Source organism: Argopecten irradians, chromosome 6 (genome assembly GCF_041381155.1).
Source record: "Argopecten irradians isolate NY chromosome 6, Ai_NY, whole genome shotgun sequence".
NCBI classification, from domain to species: Eukaryota; Metazoa; Mollusca; class Bivalvia; order Pectinida; family Pectinidae; genus Argopecten; species Argopecten irradians.
This window is the reverse complement of record NC_091139.1, coordinates 9,749,543-9,771,421: the sequence shown is the minus strand read 5'-3', so window position 1 is coordinate 9,771,421 and position 21,879 is coordinate 9,749,543. Positions and strand designations below refer to the sequence as shown.

Sequence of the window (21,879 nt, the reverse complement as noted above, 5' to 3'; positions counted from 1 at the left end):
AATTCAATTTAATTGATAAAATTGAATATATTATTCTTAAAAACGGATTATTCAAAATTGACTCGAACTACTTGTCATCGCGAATTTTTGTGATGATAGGTAATCAGTCTGTCGTAATTTTGGCGCGGGTCATTGTTATGATTCCTTAAATATTGGATAAATTCTGTATTTTTTCTATCTTTGAATGATTCGAGATGGGTGTCAATTGAAACTTTGGATATTAATCTAAAAATATGACCGATCATCCCAATGAATAGTCTGCTATTTCATCGTATGGTTCACCTCTGAAAGTCAGACAGGTAAGACAAGTTCGATGCTAAACCGAGAGATAATTTTTGACAATTTGTTTACATTATCTTCTAGTGGATCTTGTTGCACTTTATTGGATTGAATTCTAAAAGGTTATATCAACATGCTGTTTTATCATAAACACCCATTGTCCAATATTTATCCATGAGTCTTCACTGCCGAAAACTTGATTGATGTCGTGCATGGCGCATCTTTTACCGGGAGCTTCCATTTGTTGATAACCTGCAACGAGCGTAAAATCTAGAGGGTGCGTGCACTTTCCGAAATGTTTGACCCCTAGATCTTGACAATATCAGTATTGTTAGTTATGATTTAGCCATAGAAATAACAACACTGTTCCTTTATTCTGCTGTATTATTAATTTATATGGCCACATTTGTTGACAAAATTTGGACATAATTATAATTAGTTCTAGTCTAATGAGTTAGCTTGGTGCTAGACAGCAACATGGCAAACAGTATGACCCAACATAGATTTATGTGCATTATCAAAGTATGAGGAATGTCTGGTTGTCTTAAATTTGTAAGGCTCATTGGTATTTATATGATATGAAGCTGTTTTATTTTTCCTGAAACGAACTACTCAAACAAGGTCAGACCATATAAACATTATAGTCATGGTTTCTGTTGGCATTGATCAGCTGTGTTGAGCAAATGATAAGAGTTTGTTGTATCAGTAAGTTAGCACTTCAAATTCTCGGTTATTTGTTGATTTTTTCAAAAGTTATTTATTGATTTCTGCTTGTTAATTTCTACTAGGAAGTAAACTAAGGGCAGTTAATTCACAAAATCATTACTAGCAAAATAATTGCTATACATACGTAGTTAAGGCAAGCAATTATTTGTTTCTTGATTCAGTCATAGAAAAATCATGAATGCATGTTTATATTCCAGATGTAGCTATTAAACCAATGGTAATCATGAATGGTGAAGTTCCAAGTGTTCCCATTACAACACTTGCGGGAATTACAAGTTTGACGGATTGTAAGTTAACTGTATATTTATTTTGATTAAATTTGCTGTGATCAATGTTATAAATTGTAAAATAATAGCTAGTCTCTTACAATACAAAGTTTATTTTGGTATGAGACTTAGGAAAGCTTATATACTGCAACCATTTCCTTATAGCTGGCATTCAATACGAAAGCAAATACCCAGTTATTTACTTGCTTTCACACAAAGCAAAGTGCTACTTTGATGCTCAAGAAAAGATTTATTTACTAAACTGAATGAGTGTGTATCCTTATTTACTACCGTGGAAAATATATTTATAAGTGCTTTTACAACTAGTTCTAGCAAATTCTATTCAGTGCGTAATATCACTGTAACAATATGGAAATACCGGTATTCAAAAAATGATAAATATCCATCAAAGATATATATTGTGATCGTACTGACAGATAAAGCATTTCATATTGACGGATAAAGCACAAGTTATTCCGACAGGAGATATCAGTTATATGGGACATTTGCAGGATAAAACAGATTATCATTACTCCCACCATGTTCTTATGTAAGTGTTAGACCCAATAGTATGGTGTCATGTATGCTAATGCTGCAGATCTTTGACATACATATTGACATTGTCTATAACATCATCAATTCAATTTTTGAAGTTTGATAGACAGACCATGGCCAATGATAAGTCTAAAGTGGTGATGAAACTGCTTCCATTTCTCTGTTTGTTTGGCGAAAAATAATCACTCAGCGTTTGTATTTATACCAAGCTCATAATGATATCCTTTGTAAGCATAGAAAATTTAAAGGACTTTTTTCTGGAACTAAATTCCAATCAGAAACCCCATTTGATATGAAGAGGACCCATTTATGGTTATATAGTTGGACTATAGAATAGTTGGAATTTATTAAGCTTATTTTCAAATAGTTCAAACTGGTCTTTCGATATTCATTTTTTGAACTTAATGGTTTACATATAATATCGGAGTTTGTGCTAGGTGTTCTATAAATGCTATAAATGGAGTCCCTCTATATAATTGCAAATATCAGACAAAATTTCCTTTGCAGCATTGCTTTACATTTATTGTCTTCTGGTTATCGTCAATAAAGCAGCTACTGAAAATGTTTTAAATTTGTTATTTCAGTGCTACCAGAGCTTCCATTGCCAACACCACTGCCATCAACAGTTCAGAACAAAAGCCTTCTGTATCATACCAGATTAGCAGAAAGTGCTAAGAGACACTTGTCAAAAAGAGACGATGGGTTGACTAAGCAGATCGTACAGGCCTTGCGGCAGACCTCTACTGATCATATGTAATTGACTATAGCTATAAGTTTTAAAGTTCCATTTCTTACATATAAGGGTGTAATGTCACTTTAAATCACACAGATAACTATGAAAATTTATATTTCTATTGTTTATGTCTTTTAGGATAAGATCTTTTGACTGCACACAATAAATTGTGTGATTTAATCAAAAGAAATCTTTCATCTTTCTAAGTTTCTATCATAATTGATTGTTTTCAGAGAGTTGAAGGACAGTTTGGTGGGTGATAATATTGAAGGTGACATACCAGAGCTGTTACGTGGAGTATTAGCCGCTGATCCAAATGTATTTAAAGGTAACATATTTGAAAGTTTACTTCAGTGATAAGATAGCTGTATAGTCATTAGTTGGTTTTAAAATTGTCTGTTTTACTGAAAGCCTTATCAACAGCCATTGTCTGACATCTCTCACTGTGCATGGCTTACCGTTAGAACTACCGGTTCTATCATGTTGTGTTCCAAAATGTTGAATAATTAGCAGAAGTAGAAGTTACCATTGCCAACAAGATTCTTTTATATGTCGTTATCAATGAATGTTAATTCCCATTTATCAACAGAAGATCTACACAAACAATACAACCTTAAAAAATAAATGCATCTTGAACATAGACTGTTTTCACTAGTTTCCTCGATTGTTGATTAGAAATTAAAATAAAATGCATAAATAGGTTGATGCAGATAAAGGAAATATTCTTAGATGATATTGAATATTGAATATGACACAGTGACACTCTTCTGCTGATGGTGACACTTAATCAAATTGAATTTTAAGATCTTTGAATTATGAATTTTGTGTTTTATGACGTGTTCAATTCCATTGTAGGAACAAGAAGTCAGACAGGAGGTAGGAGTAGCACCCGCAGTCAGCAGAAACAGCAGCCGTCTGTGGCACCATACCCTGTCCAAAACTTCCCGCCCTTCACACAGAATAACTCGCCGAGGTACACTTATCTGAGGAATATGTTGACTTCTGATAGATGGAGCAACACCAATAAAGCTATTCATATAATGTGGAAATATTTTGTTGGGCTCTAGATCAAGTTTATGGATTTTCTGGCAATCTCACATCCTTCAATTAAAGCATAGATTGGATGACACTTTTTGTGAGTTTCAATACTTTAATTTTGATCTCAAGAATGTAACGGCTTGTGTTAATAAATGACTTGTTTTACAGAGTTAACCAACAACACAGTCCGGTTAGAGCAACTGATCAAGTAGGATCTTATCCTCCAAACTCTTCATCCAAGTTCCAACAGTCCTTTCAGAACTTTGCACAAACCTCGTATTCCAATGTTGCAGGTTAGTTGAGTATAAAGTGTTAGATATCTGTTGCTATATGTTAATTGTGTGGGTTATCGGTTGTTCATGTAAGGCCTGTACCTATTTATGTTTCCATTTATGGTATTGAAGCATTAATGTTGTATCTTATGTTTTAATCATAAGATAAGGAAATGCCACAAATACATCTGTAAATCTGAGTGTTAACTTTGTTTTCTAGTGAGGCATTTATGTTATAAAGTAGAAAATAATATGCAAGGTTATTTTTTCCAGGTACGATGAATGGGGAACACCCTGGTACTCCAGAGGGACATTACATCGGTAGAAATGCCAATCAGAATTCCAGGAATACGGCACCAGGTACAGAAAATAATTGTTTTATAAATGCTAAGAATTAAGTGGTATGTAAATATGTGTGTTTACAGAAATAAGTCTGATACAATGGAATGTTGCAATAGTAGAAAATGCAGTTTGTAAAACTCATCTCTAGAATCAAATTGAAATTTCAATCAATGTACTTTAGTCAAAAGATCTCTATGAGTTTATGAGATAAGATGAATAATTTGTCTTCCATTGCAGTGGCCTCCCCTGCCCAAGCTACCGTGGCTGAACCACTGATACCAGTCGCTAAACAACCTGAATCACTGGTGCCAAAAAACACAACACCAAACCCCCAGAAGTACCCGCCAATGAAACAACCCATTGTGCTGCTGGAACAGCTATCGCACCCTTCCCTGTCCTCCCCAGCTGGCAGCAAGAAGAAAAGTGCAGGACAACCATTTGTTATGTTGGAGCCTTTAGATGAAAAGGTAGTGAGACAACACATTGTTTGAAGTCTTGTATGCTTCTGAGTTATATTTATTTCACACACAAAATGTTTATTTAGCACGTCATAGCAACATACTGTCCCTACTGTGTTTGCTCTAATGTCATATTACATCACATTAACCCATTAGGATCTCTTGTACAAATACTATTTAAAATGCATGAGATTTTAATAGAAATATTGATTAAACACCCTTTTTAATTGTAGTAGAAACTAAATTTCTTTGTGAATAAGGTTTATGATAATATCTTTGAACATTCTTTTTGAATCTACCAACTAACCAAGTTAACACCCAAGTTTTGACATGACCAATTTTAAATTTAAAAAAAATATTTTGATGAATGACGATTTTGAATGGGATTTTTTTGACAGGCTAAAGTGGGTAAAAAGGTATTGTAGAATTTTGGGAAAGCAGTTTCATTCTACAGCTATTAGGCCAGTATTAATAAAATGTGTTTGCCTAAACCAAATCAAGAGTGTTGAATGAAGGTACAAGTTAGAAAAGACTTTTGGTGTCACCTGACATCAGAATTACAATAATCCAAAAAACTGGCTGAAGATTGCTAGATCTGTTGCAATTTTAGTGAATTATTCTGAATCATTTTGTTGATTGGTTGTGTTTAGGCAAACAAATATTTTAGGCCTTACTAATATTCAGTACTGCTGTTCAGTTGTTTTGGCCATATCTGCTGAGTTAAGTTTCTTGTGCAACATTCTCTTATTTCTTTTGTCACTTTGTTTAAATTTGAAAAGAAAACCAGATGTTATGTTGCTCAGTTACACATTGCGATCTGTATGCGGCCAAGTGAAATACGAGGCCTTATCATTTAATATTTTATCACTGTTTTATTTGTTCTGTAAAATTGAGAATTGCAAGTGGATGCATTTTTACATTTTTAATATCCCTGTGTATTGTGAAAAATATTTGGTAATGAGGGAAACTTTCCTCTCCATTATTGATGCAAGACACTTGTTCAGTCACTGTTCACTTGTTTCTGCATCAGTCTTTTCAGCACTGAATTTCCATGACTCTTAATGAAGTTTTGCACAAGAATAGTGCAAAGTATATACTTTAGTAGTTTGATTGTAAATATTGAACAAAATTTTCATGTTACAAATTTTCAATCACAAATTTTCCATTGAAAAGTAGGGGAAAATTGCGATATAATTTGCCCTCTTTAACTTACCAAAATATATTTTTATTCAATGTTTTACTGCAGTATCAAGTTACTTTATGACTATATATTTAAGCTAATGTACTAGGGCTGTGATAAATGCATCCATTTCTACAATTCACAGAATTCTTGTTCAGTTTATTCAGTTTACTGAATTGCATGTATGTCTGTTGGGAGTTTTCATTTTTATTGAGGACATTTTTATTTGATGGAAACAACATCTATTAAATTCATTCATCAAATAGTCAACAACTTAAAAAAAAATCTTGGTCATATTGCAGAAAGTAGTCGTTGACTTATGATTTAAAGCACAAACTCACCTAACTTGAATTTGCATATGAACATAAACTTTTTCTTAAATATTTCACACATAATAATCCTGCCTTTCAAACAATAATTGACAACAATTTTCCTACTAGTTAAAATTAAGCTTTTCTCTTCGTTTTAATCAGTAAGATTTTGTATTAATGCTCATCACTTTTCCTTTGCAGACCCTGAAATCAATCAAATATGGAGGTTCAGGTAAAAAGAAAATGTTCTTGCATTCAATAATGATGCATATATGATTCATTTGCTAATGAGAATATGAGTTGAATAAATTTAATTCACTATTAAAATCATTAAACAATTTTAACATGCTGGTACAAATGTATCTAATGATTAATTTTTAATAAATGTGAAAATTATCTTCATGTTTATAAAATTAAACTAATTGGAATGTTTTTCTTTGTCTCAGTGAAAGCCAAGTCTGACCGGAGGTCAGGTAAATATTTCTTTTTCTTTATTGTTTTTTAGGTCACCTGAGACGAAGTCTCAAGTGACCTATTCTAATCGCCTTTTGTCCGTCGTCGTCCGTCGTCCGTCGTGCGTCGTCCGTCGTGCGTCGTCCGTCGTGCGTCGTATGTCCGTAAACAATTTACATTTTCGACTTCTTCTCAAAAACTGTTGAAGCAATTTCAATGAAATTTTGCACAAACCTTCTAAGGCATAAGGCCAATCAAAATTGTGAATTATACGGTCCCCACCCCCCAGGGAGCTATGGGAGGGGCCAAAAGAGGTTAAATTGACTATAATTTCAAAAATCTTCTTCTCCACTCACAGATGTGATGGAATTAAATACTCTTCATAGATAGAAAGGTCATAAGGTCATTTACAAAAATTGTGAATTATATGACCCTGGGGTCTCGGGTTTCCCCCTGGGGAGGGGGTTAAGTTTACTATAGTTTATATAGGGGAAAACACATTTTTGAGTATTATTTGATCATTTGTAATAGGAAATGAGTCAAATATTGTCAGAATTATCAGTATGAGATTGCCATTGAATCCTATTAACCAATTTTCCATGACTGAACCCCAGGGGCCTTAGGGGCGGGGTCAAAAGGGGTCAAATAGGCTATATCTTCAAAAATCTTCTTCTGAAATTCTGGAAATGGTAGAATCACATACTCTTCATAGATTAAAAGGTCTTGAGGTCCTTTACCAAAATTGTGAATTATATGACCCTGGGGTCTCACGTTTCCCCCTGGGGAAGGGGTCAAGTTTACTATAGTTTATATAGTGAAAACACATTTATGAGCATTTTTTGCTCAATTTTAATACGAAATGAGTCAAACTTGTTTAGAATTATAAGCATGAGATAACATTTTAATATCCTGGTCAACCCCCTCGGGGCAGAGGGGCGGGGCCAAAAGGGGCAAATAGGCTAAAACTTTAAAAATCTTCTTCTTAAATACTGGAAATGGTAGAATCAAATACTCTTCATAGATGGACAGGTCTTAAGGTGTTTTATGAAAATTGTGAATTATATGACCCTTGGGTCTCAGGTTTCCCCCTAGGGAGGGGGTTAAGTTTACTACATATAAGTTTTTATATGGAAAACACATTTTTGAGCATTATTTAGTCATTATAATAGGAAATTCGTCAATTGTAGTCAGAATTATCTCTATGTGATGGCCATTGAATCTTATTACCAAATTTTCCATGACTGATCCCCAGGGGCCTTAGGGGCGGTCCCAAAACCGGTCAAATAGGCTAAAACTTCAAAAATCTTCTTCTGAAATTCTGGAACTGGTAGAACCTGAGATAGCATTTAACATCATATCCATATTGGTCCTGGCCGACCCCCAGGGGCGAGAGGGGTGGGGCCAAAAGGGGTCAAAATGGATAACATTTCAAAAATCTTTCTCCTGAATTCACTGATTTGATGGAACCAAATAATCTTCATAGATTAAAAATTTATAAAATCACTGACTGACTTCAAGGGCCTGATGGGCCAATATATATTTATAGTGTTTATATGCATGTCTTTGTTTCATTCTGTGTCTGAATTCAGGTGACCGCTAAGGCCCATGGGCCTCTTGTATTTATTTACCCTAATTGGCCTACAATCCCTTGTAACTACAGTCTGATTACACAATATTATTACTAAAGAAAAATTTTTAATCCAAGAGAAGTTTCACCAACAATTAAGAACATTTGAATGTAATATCGGATAAAAATAACTTATGGGAAGCAAAAGACTATTAAGATGATGTTTATAAATACCTACACATACTGAGAAATGTCTGTTAGTAACTGATTTGTATTGTGTTATAGGGAGCAAAAGACGACATGAAGATGATGACAGCTACTCATCCAGGAGGAAGAGGAAAAGAAATTATGCTGAAGATGATGATAGTGATGTCGAAATGGTTGAGTCTGAAACAGATTCAGAAATGGAAGGTACAGAAAATAACTTATTCTTGAGTTGTAAACTTATTCATTATTAATCAGATGTATGCAATACATTTCTATGAAATATCCCCTCTCAGTGAAAATTATTGAGTAATCAGTGCTTGTGTTTTTGATCATTAGGTGATTTTTGTCAAACTTCTAGAATCCATTCAATTGATTGTCTCAACCAAACGTCACACTCAACATGTAAAATTGTGTATTGCCTTGATCAGTAGTAAATATGCAACACTTACATTTTCAATGTAAGCTAAGATGTTTACAACTTTATCAATACAGTGGTTAGAAAGAAAAAGAAAGACAAGCGACATAAGCGGGTCAATCAACAAGCTCTCTCTGTTGAGGAGCTACTGGAAAGTCCAACTTTTAAGAAGTTTAGCTCGGCAATGGAATATATCCTGGACTCTGCAGAGGACATTAACTTTGGATCTCTGGATCCCAGTAAGTTCAATATACTGAGTTATCATTATAGGAAATATATTTCCGATATTTATCATCTGAAAGTAAACAACAATATTTTAGTTTCTTGGATATAAGTGCTGTGTTTCAGATTTGGGAAATTAGGCCATTTTGCTTGTACTCTTCCAAAATGTCCTGAAGTTTTTGAAAATCCTTAATCATTCCAATAGGGATTGTCCTAACAAAATTTAGTAAAAAACCCAAAATATCCTAAATATTTTTAAATCAATTTGAAATACTAAGTGATAATAACTAATGCCATACAAATGAATTTTTAAGCATCTGTATATCTGCCAGCTAATTTTAAGACATAAGTGAGATGATTTATTTTCCTGTTTATTTCAGATGATGACGACACAGAGTGCCCACCAGAATCTCTTATATCTAAACAAGTCCTAACAGAACTTGTTGGAGAGACAGCCAAACTGAAGTCAATGGGTGTATTAAATCAGGTAAATTAGTGAACATGTATGATACTTTCATACACAGAACCTCAGAGATATAACTGTGACCAAGTTATATCTACTTTATCATATTTTATGTAAAAGTAGCGAATTATTTGACAAGTGAATTTTCTACCTGGCACTAGTATTACTAAGTCCAACAAGGTGAGACAGAGGTTGGAAGGAAATGTGTAACAAAATTCCAAAAGTGGGATAGACAAGACAAATACCACGGTATTTACACGTAACTTTATGCTGTGATAATATACTCTTGATATTTTAACTTTAGTCATCAGTTCTTTATTACTCTGGTTCCAAAGAATTATTAAAATCAGTTTAAAGTTCTATCAAACCTACATGATGATTCAATAATTGACTTCTGTTTTAGGTACCAGCTGACAAACTTGTTAAGCTCCTAACTGTATTACAATGGAACATCAGAGATGGTACCAAGCTTCTACCAACCATGACACAGGTAAGCCTTAATTTTAATAGCAGGACTATTATGGAGTAAACAAGAGTTAGTGTGTGTTTTTCAAAATCTACTTTCTTTTAGGTTTTAGGAAATTGTAAATTTGGTCATGGGAAATGTCTAAATAGTTGTCTTACAATGAAATCAAGAGAAAATCATATTCTCTTATATGAAGTATGTTTAAGTTTGACATCGAAATAAACAATGTCTCTCATATTACTTTGAAGGACATTGATGATGAAGAAGAACAAAAACTCTGGCGACATTTAACAATGGAGAGGGTCATGCGAAGTATGGATTCATCACTGACTGCCTTGTACATCATGACTTCCAAGGAAATGCCCAAAAACGTATACTTGGAGGATGTTATTGAAAGGGTCATACTATACGGGAAATTTCAGCTACAGAATACGATTTACCCAGAGTATGACCCTGTATACAAAATTGATCCGAAGAAAGGTAAGTTATTATAGAATGCTGACGACCCTGTATACAAAATTGATCCGAAGAAATGTAAGTAATTATAGAACTCTGAATTTTAGATTTGATAGAATTGTATAGTGTAATGTTAGTATTAGATTTGTTAGAATCATATGTAATATTTAATAGGTATTCCACTTCAAAAATGTAAAAGATAAAAATAAAAAACTGCAGGGGGGAATACAATATTCATGATGAAGGTTCCTTGAGAATGTGTTACTCTGGGTGCATTTTCTACAGAAAGAAGTAAAATGTTTCAAAAGGAAAACATATATCCATACAAAATATTACACTGAAGAAACAAACAATATTTTTGTCCTTTACATGGCAGATGGCTACCATACCAGTTCAAAGTTAAAACGAGCCAGGGCAGGGCAGGTGAAACACAAGTCAACTATCAATCTCTACAATAAAATGGCAGACTTGGTGGACAACCTGGGACAACTAATTGACATCCAAGAAATGACAGACACCACCATATTACAGGTCTGTAGACCAGAAATACAGACTAGTGTGGATATTGTAGTAAAATTATATTTTACACAAAACTTTGAAGACAAAAATTGCTAAACAGGTTGTCAGTCTCCTGAAACAATGAATATATTAAACTAACATAATTCAAAGGTAAATAAAAGCATCAAGTTCTGTCATTTGATGAAGGTTGAGCACATATCTGATAGGCACATTTTTGCGTGTATTAAAAACTTGCAGTGATTTCTATTGTTTAAGTCTGACTGACGTATTGAGATTTCTGTTCTTTTTCTTCAGGTGTCAACGTTAGGAGTGTCCCCATTCTTTGTGGAGAATATTAGTGAGCTACAGCTGAATGCAATGAAACTGGTCACGACGGTAAGTTCCTGTTAACTTAGCTTAACCAAAGGCGTGGGTGAATTATCTAATGAGACATCATTTTTACCTTTTTTACTTTTGAAGAAAATTATGAAATGCCAGTATTTCCCAGTATTCAATTTATTTTCGCACATTTTCAAGTCAAATGCTTTGCATTCGTGTTAGTACTTATTGGATGATTCCATATGATGAATTAAGTATGCAACAAATGTTATAAGCATCTCCCAGCCATAAAACATTTTACCTACTCATGCAGTAATTTCAATTTTTTCTTCAGAAAACTAACCTATCAATTCAATTTCAATAATGACAACAAAATTCGAATAAAATTGTGTAATGATTTATGTTTCGATATCTAATTCTAACTCAGTTTTGTAATAAGTAATTGGAAATGGGACATTAACTTTCATATATGATTTTAGTGCATTTACATCTTTCAGATCTTCACTCACTATGAAAAACATAGGCAGCTTATACTAGAGGACATATTTGCCAGTCTGGCGAGGCTGCCATCAAGCAAAAGAAATCTCAGGAACTATAGGTACATTATAACACAGAAATTTTATCAGATTAAAGACATGCACTTTGTTTGGACTTACACCTAAGTATCATTATGAACTTGAGATAGTCAGCCTTTGATCTTTGTAATAATACAATTTTAGAACTACAGAGATAATCAAATACAGAAAGCATGTTAACTTGTTTTCAAAGTGTAAAAAAATCTTCATTATGAAAAAAAAATCCCATCATCACTACTTCAAAATTTCATAATTCAGCATAATTTTACTCTCATAATGTTTAATATAATGCCTTCTTTTCCTTATTCCTTGTGACGTTTCCAGGTTGAACTCTGAAGAGTCAATACAAATGGTAACAGCATTGGCTCTCCAGCTGATACAATGTGTGATCAAGCTGCCCTCACAGACAAACTCCGGACCAGAACCATTGGTGGAGGAGGAGCCAGCTGTGTCCTCTTCATCCTCCAAAGGAAGACACCAAAATCAAAAGAAGAAAAAACCAGAGGTAAGAGCGATGATAACAATTATCTGTGCAGAATCCAATATTTTTGAAATAATCTTATTTTAGAAATTTTCATGTCTTTCCTTATTGTTATGTCCATAGATTAACATTAACCTAACACTTGCGAACATCTTAACTTTTCAGAATGAACAAGATGTTTTAATTGTCACGTCCTTCGAGAATGCCATGAGAACAGGATACAACTTCCTTTCAGTGTTCTTAAAAAAGTAAGTTTAAGCTGTATCTTTGTTTTAATACATCTCTTGATCCTAGGGTAGAATCTTTAGGGTAAGCAGATTCTAATTTGTTCCTGCAAATTGTTTTGAATGTAAAATCAAGTTTATTGTAATATGTATGACTATACTGCAATAAGACCAAAGTAAACATTATATTTATAAATGATCTTAATGGCTAAATCAAGTATGATGCTGGATGAATTCATGTATTTAATGTCTATATTTATTTTACAGGTGCACAGTGAAAGGGGAGGAAGATTATAGGCCTTTGTTTGAAAATTTTGTCCAAGATCTCCTCGCCACGGTCAACAAACCAGAATGGCCATCATCAGAGCTTATGCTTAGTCTCCTCGGCAGAATCCTGGTAAGAACTTTATCTAAAGATTTAAGATAAAGATTTTCAATTCAATGTCTGTCTTATGCCATAGATCTTCTAATGTCTTAATATAATGAGTTCTAGATTAATGGTAAGAAGATAATCACGAAAGTTTTGTCAGCAATGGAAGCTGTAATAATCAGGTTATGGGGAAAACTATCAGAACTCAAGGGATTTGTATGGACACTGTCTTTTATAGAAACACTAGGGTCTTTACCAATAATTTACTAATTAATCCAATGGTTTTGTATTCCACAGGTAAAACAGTTCAGCAATAAATCAGTAGATATGTCTCTCAGGGTTGCGTCTTTAGAATACCTAGGTATTGTAGCATCCAGGTTACGGAAAGATGCTGTGTCTAGTCAACTGAACCAGGAATCCATAGACGAGATTGTTGCAAAGGTAAGATATATAACTTATTGGGCGATTTGTATAAGTGGTGATTGGATGGTATTGTATCGGAGGTTTGTAGTTGTCAAACCCTGAATTTATATTTTATATTCTTATTATGTTTACAGGTTAATGAAGTAGATAGCGATGATGAAGCACCACGGCGATCCTCACGGGGAGGCAAGACTTCACCTGGGGTAAGTTTGACTGCAAAAGAAGTACATAGTCACTAGGAAATCAAATTTTGCACTGAGGGATTGGATGGTGTACATTAATGGAGTTATTTGATTTATCTAAAACTGCTAAAAGGCTTCACATTGAACCATATAATACTATTCTGTGAAGAGATATTTTACATACAGTCTTATTGAATTGGAATTAAAAGCTTTGACAGCTAATGCAGCTTCTGCTTCTTGATGAAATGAAGTTAACACCATTGCTTTGTTTTTATTAGGTAAACAATTATTATAATGTATTTCTATTCCTTGTAAATTGTTTCAGCCTGAAGGTACTAATGATTCAGCTGAGGATCAGACTCAAAGCTTACAGAAAGCCATGTTGGCATATCTCACGTACAATAGTGAAAGTGAACCGTCATATTGGGTAAGTCTTAGACCTAACAAATCTGGCAGACTTAGTGAAATTTTTAACAAAAAAAGTTGTTAGAATTAGAATTAAACGTTATCTTTTTAATAGACTTGGGTACATGACCTCGATACCAATATATACTCGGTATCGATATAGTTGAAATACCGATATGGTTTCATTGATAATAGTAATACACAATCCTTATATCATCCTATTGGATACACATTTTTCCATAATACAAAAGTCACTTTATCTTGAGATATAAAGCTTTCTAAAATGTAATCTTAGATATGAATGAAATCAGAAAATTGAATTTCTTTTCAGTTTGCTTGTCAGTTCTATATTGCTCAGTGGTACAGAGATGCAAGCATGGAAGCTGAGAAATCTGAGGCTGCTCATGATGAATTTGATGAGACAGAAGCAGAAATGACAACAGAAGTCCTTCAAAACACAGAAAGGCGGAAAAATTTCCTTCTGACACAAGTGGAACATACAATGCTGGCACATAAAGTCAGGAAGGTAATGCCAATCTAATGACAGAATTGTTGTTCTGAGATATCTAGAACAATTGAGTAGAGCTCTCAGGTCATCTGACTTCTGAAAATAACCTTGCTTGGTTGTAAATAACCGTGCTTGGTTTAAATAGTCTTGCTTGGTTGTAAATAATCTTGCTTAGTTGTAAATAATCTTGCATAGATGTTCATAATCTTTCTTGGTTGTTTTACTTCAGTATTTGTTACAGTATCACATGTAGTTTCATAGCAAGTGCTATATGACTCTTCTGTTTGAGATCAATTTTCCCTTGTAACCATTATATTGTATCCATTGGCATACGAGAATCAAATATAAATGTATAATCTTATCATTTGTAATAACCATTCTGTTTCAGACCTCCACCCAGCAACCTAGAACATGACAGTGCTTGTTTAATAGCAAGATATCTATCCTCAAAACGCCCATTTGCACAAAGTTTTGATATTTATTTGACACAGGTGAGTCTAAGTAGGTTTAAAAAAAGGCATTTCTGAGAGGATTGAACTTATTCAAGAACCTCTTGTAAATAACAGTGTAGAAAGGGAATAATATAATGCCTATTCCATGGAACCAACAAATCCACAATAAAGTACTAATATCTATAGGTACATATATAATTTATGTTTGGACAGGAAGAGCTTATTTATAAAATGTCGTTCTTAGTTTTGCCCTTAAAATGAGACTTTCTAAAATATTTTCATGTTTCAGATTTTGCGGGTACTTAGTGAAACAGCAGTGGCTGTGCGAACAAAGGCAATGAAATGTTTGACAGCTGTGGTGGAGTCAGATCCGGGTATTCTGGCCAGGGTAAGTCTACAACAACAACAAAATCCAGTTTTAATCAAACATGTATACTATGAAATAATCATATCGATTCTTAAAGTTGAGGTCTTTACTTAAGGTAGACATATTTGAAAACTTTGCAGACTCCCATTAACTTACAGTCATAAGCATTACAATCAGAAAAATAAATGGAATCTTTTTGAAGTTGAAGCTTCATCAATAAAATTTAAAGTGGTGTAAACTCAAGAAGTGCAGAAAAAAATCTTGACAATCCAATCTTTTTAACTCATGATTTTATTGAACACTTTTTGTTAACAGACGGACATGCAAAAAGGTGTCCATGGTCGGTTCCTTGATCAGTCTACAATGGTACGAGAGGCAGCAGTGGAATTAGTGGGGAGATTCATCCTTATCCGTCCAGATCTCATTCCCAAATACTATGATATGTTATCAGACAGAATCCTGGTAAGTCTGTCATCTCTGTTTATAGATAGAGTCTGGAGCACATAATGAAAGTAAGCCTGTTGATTGACAGGATTAAGTTTTGGTATATTTGGAAATCATTCTTATAAAACACATTTAGAATATGACAGTCATTCAGAAAATGACAGATTCTGTGTATCTATTTGAATTATCTAAAATATAAAATTGCTTTCCTTTTCCAGGATACAGGAATCAGTGTGCGAAAACGTGTGATAAAGATCTTCAGAGATATTTGTATAGAACAGAGTGACTTCCCTAAAATTCCTGAAATGTGTGTGAAGATGATACGGCGAGTTAATGATGAGGAAGGCATCAAGGTAAAAGTTTCTCACTTCTGCTTGACTCAAACTATTGTTTGGTGTGTGTCTTCTGTTAGACTGGCAACAGTGGCCAAGTGATTATGGTGTCTAGCTATCTCTTACTTGTCTTACCACCTATAGACATCAAGTAGATCCGTATGGGATAGTAGTAAGGCACTTAAAATATTTCAGTATTTTGTCTTTAGCTTCGCTGGCCTTCATTCATCAAAACCTTGAATATTTGTAGGTGACCCTTGATCATAATAGGATATAAGGTTATATTAAATAAAGTCCCAAATATTTTTGGAATGGATATTTTGAAGGTAAGTTTTGTTTTATTTTTTGTGTTTCCTGTTGCAGAAACTCGTGAACGATGTGTTTCAGACGATGTGGTTCACTCCACTTAGTACCCGAGACAAAGATACCTCAAAGTTGCTCCAAAGAGTGATGAACATCACAGATGTGGTAAGTGGTGTTATTTCATAAACAATTGTACAGAATCAAGTACAGAATCAATTGTTATAGGTGGAGAACTTTATCCTTGGTGGGTTCTATACTACTAAAACAAAATCATGTAAGGTATTGGCTCTGATAATCTTGTAGTCCGTCGGCTTTGTAATGACATTATAAAAAGAAAACAAACAAATTTTATAACAGGAGTGCATTTTTCCTGAATTCATTATCATTTTAGTAGATTATTCATTAAGTTATATTCTTTATAAAAAAAAGTTAAAAAATCTATGGTGTGCTTGTATAGAAAGTGTAGGATATATATTATAAAAATTTTGCCTTTTGTGCTTGGTAATGTTATTCACAAACTTAAAAGAATATTTTATTTCTACAGGTTGCAGCATGCAAAGATACAGGCTTCGAGTTCTTCGAGCAGTTGTTAGAAAATGTAAGTATGCTCATTGATCAAATAACAATTAAATTGGTATCAAGTTTTCCATGTTTTCTATTTTTGTTAAATCTGTAACAATTCCATGTTTCAAGTGGCATCAGATATATATGAAATGTATTAATTTCTGTCATAGCAGTAAGGAAAATATTTCTAACGTGAGCAACTTTGATTTTAGCTTTTGAAAAAAGATGAGGAAGGCAACTACAACAAGAGTGCTGTGACGTCATGTAAACAGATTGTGGACTGTTTAGTAGAAAATGTTCTCTCTATTGAGGAGAGCAGCGTGGGTATGTAGTCTCCTCAGTTCCAAGTTAATATGCAAGCAAATGTAAGATCTCTTACCATTTGTAAATTATTTGAAAACTAAATGGAATTTTGATGTATCAATTGTTGAATAAGTCCTCAATCAGACATGGTCGATATGTGATGTATAATAATGTCTTCCCTTCAAATGAAGGCAAATGTACTGTACTTACAATTTATCACTCCTTCTCTTGATTTTGAATTCTCTGCCAATGTTAGTCCAAGTCACAAATGTTGAGAACCATAAATGATATATTTGTATCACCTAAATCTGAAGTGCAGAGAATGGTTGTTACATAACTTTGCAAGATCATCAAATGCCAAAAAGTTGACATTTTAGACCATTCTTTTTTCGGATAATAGTTGTAACTGTTCAGGATATAGTACTGAAATTTGTTGTGTCTGTAGCTAGGTCATCAAAGTCTGTATCTCACAAAAGCAAATTTCTAGTTGAATGTTTTATTTCAGATGTAGGCTCTGTGAAGGGTTGCAGTCAGCGACTTGTAGCGTGTCTGTCTACTTTGTTCCTATTCAGCAAGATCAAACCAGACCTGATGATCAAACATGCCACCACATTACAACCATACCTGGACATCAAGTGTAGTGTAAGTGTCACAATAAAATATTGTTATACCTGGTCATCAAGTGTTGTAAAATATAAAAAGTTTGTATTTGATTGATATTGTAAGTCATACCTGGTCATCAAGTGTTGTAAAATATAAAAAGTTTGTATTTGATTGATATTGTAAGTCAGTCATTCCTATTTTGTAAGTATCTAATATACTGCTTATTGACGCATGTTAACATTTATAAAAACCTATATTGGTTACAGACACAGGGTGACTTCCTTGTACTGCACTATGTGGCCAGGATCTTAGAGGTGGTGGTGCCATTGATGGATCATCCCAGTGAATCATTTCTTGCCCAGCTGGAGGAGGACATGATCAAATTAATACTTAAACATGGCATGATGGTGAGTTACCATTCTGAGAGACAGAAATTCAGTATAAGGAATGAAACTAATTGAATTACATTTTAACATTATAGTGAAATGGGTTTGTAAATTTAAACTCAATGTTTGATGCTTTCTGAGAGTCAGGTCAAAAGACCACTCTGTTTGAACTGAATCTAGCCTGGATTTCTCCAAACAAACTGAAGTCCAAAACTGACTTAAGTCAGTAATTTCACACAAGTTACATAAGGAGAAAAACTTAAGTTTTGACTTAAGTTTTACTTCAAGAAATTGGAGCCTGCGCTAGGACTTCTACCTGGAATAATTGTAAGTTTTGTGTACTGCTTATAAAGGTCTAAAAGGATTCTATCTGTGATAACTATGTTGAATGTTGTCAGCACATCAATGAACATTGACCACTTCTACTTACAGGTGCTCCAAAGTTGTGTTAGGTGTTTAGGTGCTGTTGTAAATAATGTTAGCCACAATTATGCCTTAGTCAAAGACTGCTTCCAGAAGTTCTTTGGTAAGTTGAAAATGACCAGAACAAACCATATGTTCCACTTTTACACCAACATTAGTACCAGTGTCCCATTATCCATAGAAAATTAGTGGAAACTGTTTCTTGCAAATTACTTCTGGTTGATTTACCATTTGAAACAAGATTTGTGGTTTTTAAAAAGCGAAGAAAAGTAGGAAAATACTCAATGCAGGAATTTTCATTGTTAAACTTGACAATGTACACCCAGCCAGCTGGATTGTTCTTGCTTTTCCACATAAGTATTATTGTACATAAGTATATATAGTGATCCTTAGTCATATCTATTTCAATGCATTTTGCTCAATTTTGCTTTAAAGTGAATAGTATTGCTCAGTCTTTTTTACCATCTGAATAAGTTTCTTTTTTGGCCACAATTTTTGTAAAAAAAAAAAAAAAAAAAGTGAAAATAGATGCATAACATAACTGTTTGTTGTCCCACATGTGTGTTGCCTCTACACAGAATAATTGTTTATTGTCAAAGTATTATTGTTCTAGTATAATGGTTTATTGTCCCCACAGGTGTGTTGTCTCGTCTAATGGCCGACCACAGAGAAGATCCACACAATGCCACACTGAAAGTCAGAAGACCAACACTCCTCAGGTCCCTGTTCACAGTCGGGCTTTTGTGCAAACACTTTGATTTTGATTCCAGTGAAATGGGCGAAACAAAGGTAAATGATGCAATTAAATTTTCTTCCATCAATTCTTATGTTGCTGTTATAATTCAAATAGATGCAAGAAACAAAAGATTGTAATTTTGGAATGGTTACTTTTACAGTGGAACCTCCCGAAACCGAACCTTCTCAAAACCGATCACCTCTAGAAACCGAACATGGATGTCATGTACGGAATGAATTCCTCTTTATTATTGTGTATAAAACTTCCCAAAACCGATCCCTCCCAATTCCGAATACCGGACCGATTTTGAGATCGGAATAGTCAAATGTAACTAAAATACACTTCTGAAAACCGGCCTTACCTGAGCGACACCGATAGATTGCATTGAGGTCTGACCAACCGACCGTGAAATACACACGTACCTGTACCATAGTTGTCGCATGCCATGTCCTGGGGCATGTATACAGATGTGAAGGCTATAGGTACACGGTAATTATACCCGAGATAGTGGTGAAATTATTTAATCATGTCTATTGTTTAGATATTTAACGAAAGTCTACCACGTGCACGCGGTTTGTTTACTGTATGAAAACAAGCAGAGCTAGTAATAAAGAGATAGTTTCGTATTCAAATAACACAGGTTTTTTTTATTTACATATGTCGTTAATTATCTGTATGAAGAAGCCGAAGCCATGTATTGTTTTAGAAAATGACTATGTCATATAATGACCGGCATCGACTGATCATCGTGTAATTAGACCATATAATTTGATTCTTGACGTAACCGGAAGCGATCGGCCGTATGTGTGCAGACGAGAACATCCACAAGAACATTCACGCAACTAACTAATTAAACTACGTTTATAAGCGGTAACAGAATCAAGATTGTTGTAATCCATTCCTTTTAAACGTATGATTCTCTCTTTTGTGATAACATTCACATTAACAATCAATATCGGTCGGTTTTAACGATCACTAGGCATACATGCGGTACACTAGTGTAAAAAACGACTTCCGATCGATTAAATCCGGATCGTAATGATCGGTATTCGGTTCACTTCTCCAAACCGAACCCTCTCTAAACCGGCCGAAATTATGTGCACGGACCATGATCGGTTTCGGGAGGTTCCACTGTAGTTACTTTTACTGTATGAAGACTTTTCATAGAATCTAAAGTCATGCAGAAATTGAATAGGTTAAGGTTAAACTAATGGTACAGAGTTCTGTAGCAAAACAAATGTATAAGACTTTTATGAACTTCAAATTAATTAAGATTATTCATTTGGTTTTACAGACGTCAGTGAAAGACAAAGTGTATGATGTTTTGCACTACTTTGTCTTTCATGAAGATGAGGAAGTGCGCACAAAAGCTCTGACTGGTTTAGGTAAATAACAGATTTGATTGAAATGATGATTGTTGAAAACTAGAAAACCCATAGAAAGTGGAAGATTTTTATAAAAATGATGATTACATACTTTTTATCAACTGACGATACTGCTTTTACCTAAAGAGTTGAAACTGTCGGCAATAAAAATCATTAATATTTGTAAAAATTTATTGTACATTGATGAAACATAAACAAAGAGCCTGGAATTTTCTGTAATCTTGAAACATAAACAAAGAGCCTGGAATTTTCTGTAATTCGAAGACAAATCATTTAATAAACAACTTTGGACTATGAAAAAGACATTTGAAACTGGTTTTCAATGTTGTAAGTAGTATGAAAGTGATGGTGTCATTTCTTTTTTTACAGGGTTTCTGTTTGTACGGCATTATGAATTCATGCTTGGTGCAAAGGCAAAAACATTGTATGTCGACTTTTTATCCAATGACTTCACTCCAGTCCGATTAAAAGTTCAGGTAAGTTTCTTGTTTTTTAATGCCAGCAAAAATTGAGTCCTATTGCTTGTGATTTACAGTTGCTGTTGAGATTTCATGTAATTTTAATTTTGATTAATAAGCAGCACTACAATTGTCTAAAACAGCATGACAGCGAACCATATAAATACACATGCATATTCGCCTGTATTTACATTAGGATAAAAAAAAACATTTATATTTTACAGGTGTTAAAAAATCTTCAGTATTACCTCCAAGAAGAAGAGGTCCGTATGCAAAAGGCAGATGCAGAATGTAAGTGGATTTTGACCATGTATGGAGATAACTGACATCTCAAAAATTAGTCAAATAACTTGTCAAGGTTCATAGGTCCTTCAAAATGAAAAGTCAGAAGAAGAGTTGAAATAAGAAATAGAAGAAAAGACAAAAAAAAAAATTAGTTTAAAATATTATTGGCATATTGAAAACATTTTTGAATATAAATTTTCAAGCAAAATCACAAAATTTGTTTAAAATATATGCTTTACAGTTGATTCAATGTTTGTGTTACAGGGAGGAAGCATTCAAAGGAGGAGGATTTGAAGGAAATGAATGATATTCAGTCAGGGTAGGTGCTATCTTTAACTTGATTTAGTTTTTGTTGCATTTTCCTTCAATATTGTACCATAATTTTCCGGCTGCGTAGCTTATCATTTGAATCGTAAAGTTTTCA

General features: G+C 33.8%; 1 protein-coding gene across 1 annotated transcript in view; it reads left to right on the top strand.

Annotated features, from left to right (window-relative positions):
* Positions 1 to 93: 93 nt before the first annotated feature.
* LOC138324929 (nipped-B-like protein A) overlaps positions 94 to 21,879 on the top strand; it is a 32,382-nt gene continuing 10,596 nt past the window's right edge. The window contains 42 exon segments of the mRNA XM_069270181.1: positions 94 to 299; positions 1,203 to 1,292; positions 2,411 to 2,579; positions 2,793 to 2,887; positions 3,415 to 3,532; positions 3,766 to 3,890; positions 4,143 to 4,229; positions 4,449 to 4,678; positions 5,068 to 5,085; positions 6,362 to 6,392; positions 6,607 to 6,633; positions 8,466 to 8,591; positions 8,880 to 9,041; positions 9,405 to 9,511; positions 9,891 to 9,977; positions 10,202 to 10,433; positions 10,786 to 10,940; positions 11,223 to 11,303; positions 11,744 to 11,844; positions 12,146 to 12,326; positions 12,468 to 12,550; positions 12,794 to 12,923; positions 13,194 to 13,337; positions 13,454 to 13,522; positions 13,827 to 13,928; positions 14,238 to 14,420; positions 14,422 to 14,432; positions 14,803 to 14,905; positions 15,156 to 15,254; positions 15,549 to 15,695; positions 15,896 to 16,030; positions 16,373 to 16,477; positions 16,857 to 16,910; positions 17,089 to 17,200; positions 17,685 to 17,821; positions 18,049 to 18,189; positions 18,601 to 18,694; positions 19,229 to 19,380; positions 20,622 to 20,712; positions 21,082 to 21,188; positions 21,395 to 21,461; positions 21,720 to 21,774. Coding sequence (XP_069126282.1) covers positions 1,220 to 1,292; positions 2,411 to 2,579; positions 2,793 to 2,887; positions 3,415 to 3,532; positions 3,766 to 3,890; positions 4,143 to 4,229; positions 4,449 to 4,678; positions 5,068 to 5,085; positions 6,362 to 6,392; positions 6,607 to 6,633; positions 8,466 to 8,591; positions 8,880 to 9,041; positions 9,405 to 9,511; positions 9,891 to 9,977; positions 10,202 to 10,433; positions 10,786 to 10,940; positions 11,223 to 11,303; positions 11,744 to 11,844; positions 12,146 to 12,326; positions 12,468 to 12,550; positions 12,794 to 12,923; positions 13,194 to 13,337; positions 13,454 to 13,522; positions 13,827 to 13,928; positions 14,238 to 14,420; positions 14,422 to 14,432; positions 14,803 to 14,905; positions 15,156 to 15,254; positions 15,549 to 15,695; positions 15,896 to 16,030; positions 16,373 to 16,477; positions 16,857 to 16,910; positions 17,089 to 17,200; positions 17,685 to 17,821; positions 18,049 to 18,189; positions 18,601 to 18,694; positions 19,229 to 19,380; positions 20,622 to 20,712; positions 21,082 to 21,188; positions 21,395 to 21,461; positions 21,720 to 21,774 — 4,526 coding nt within the window. The 5' untranslated portion in view covers positions 94 to 299; positions 1,203 to 1,219.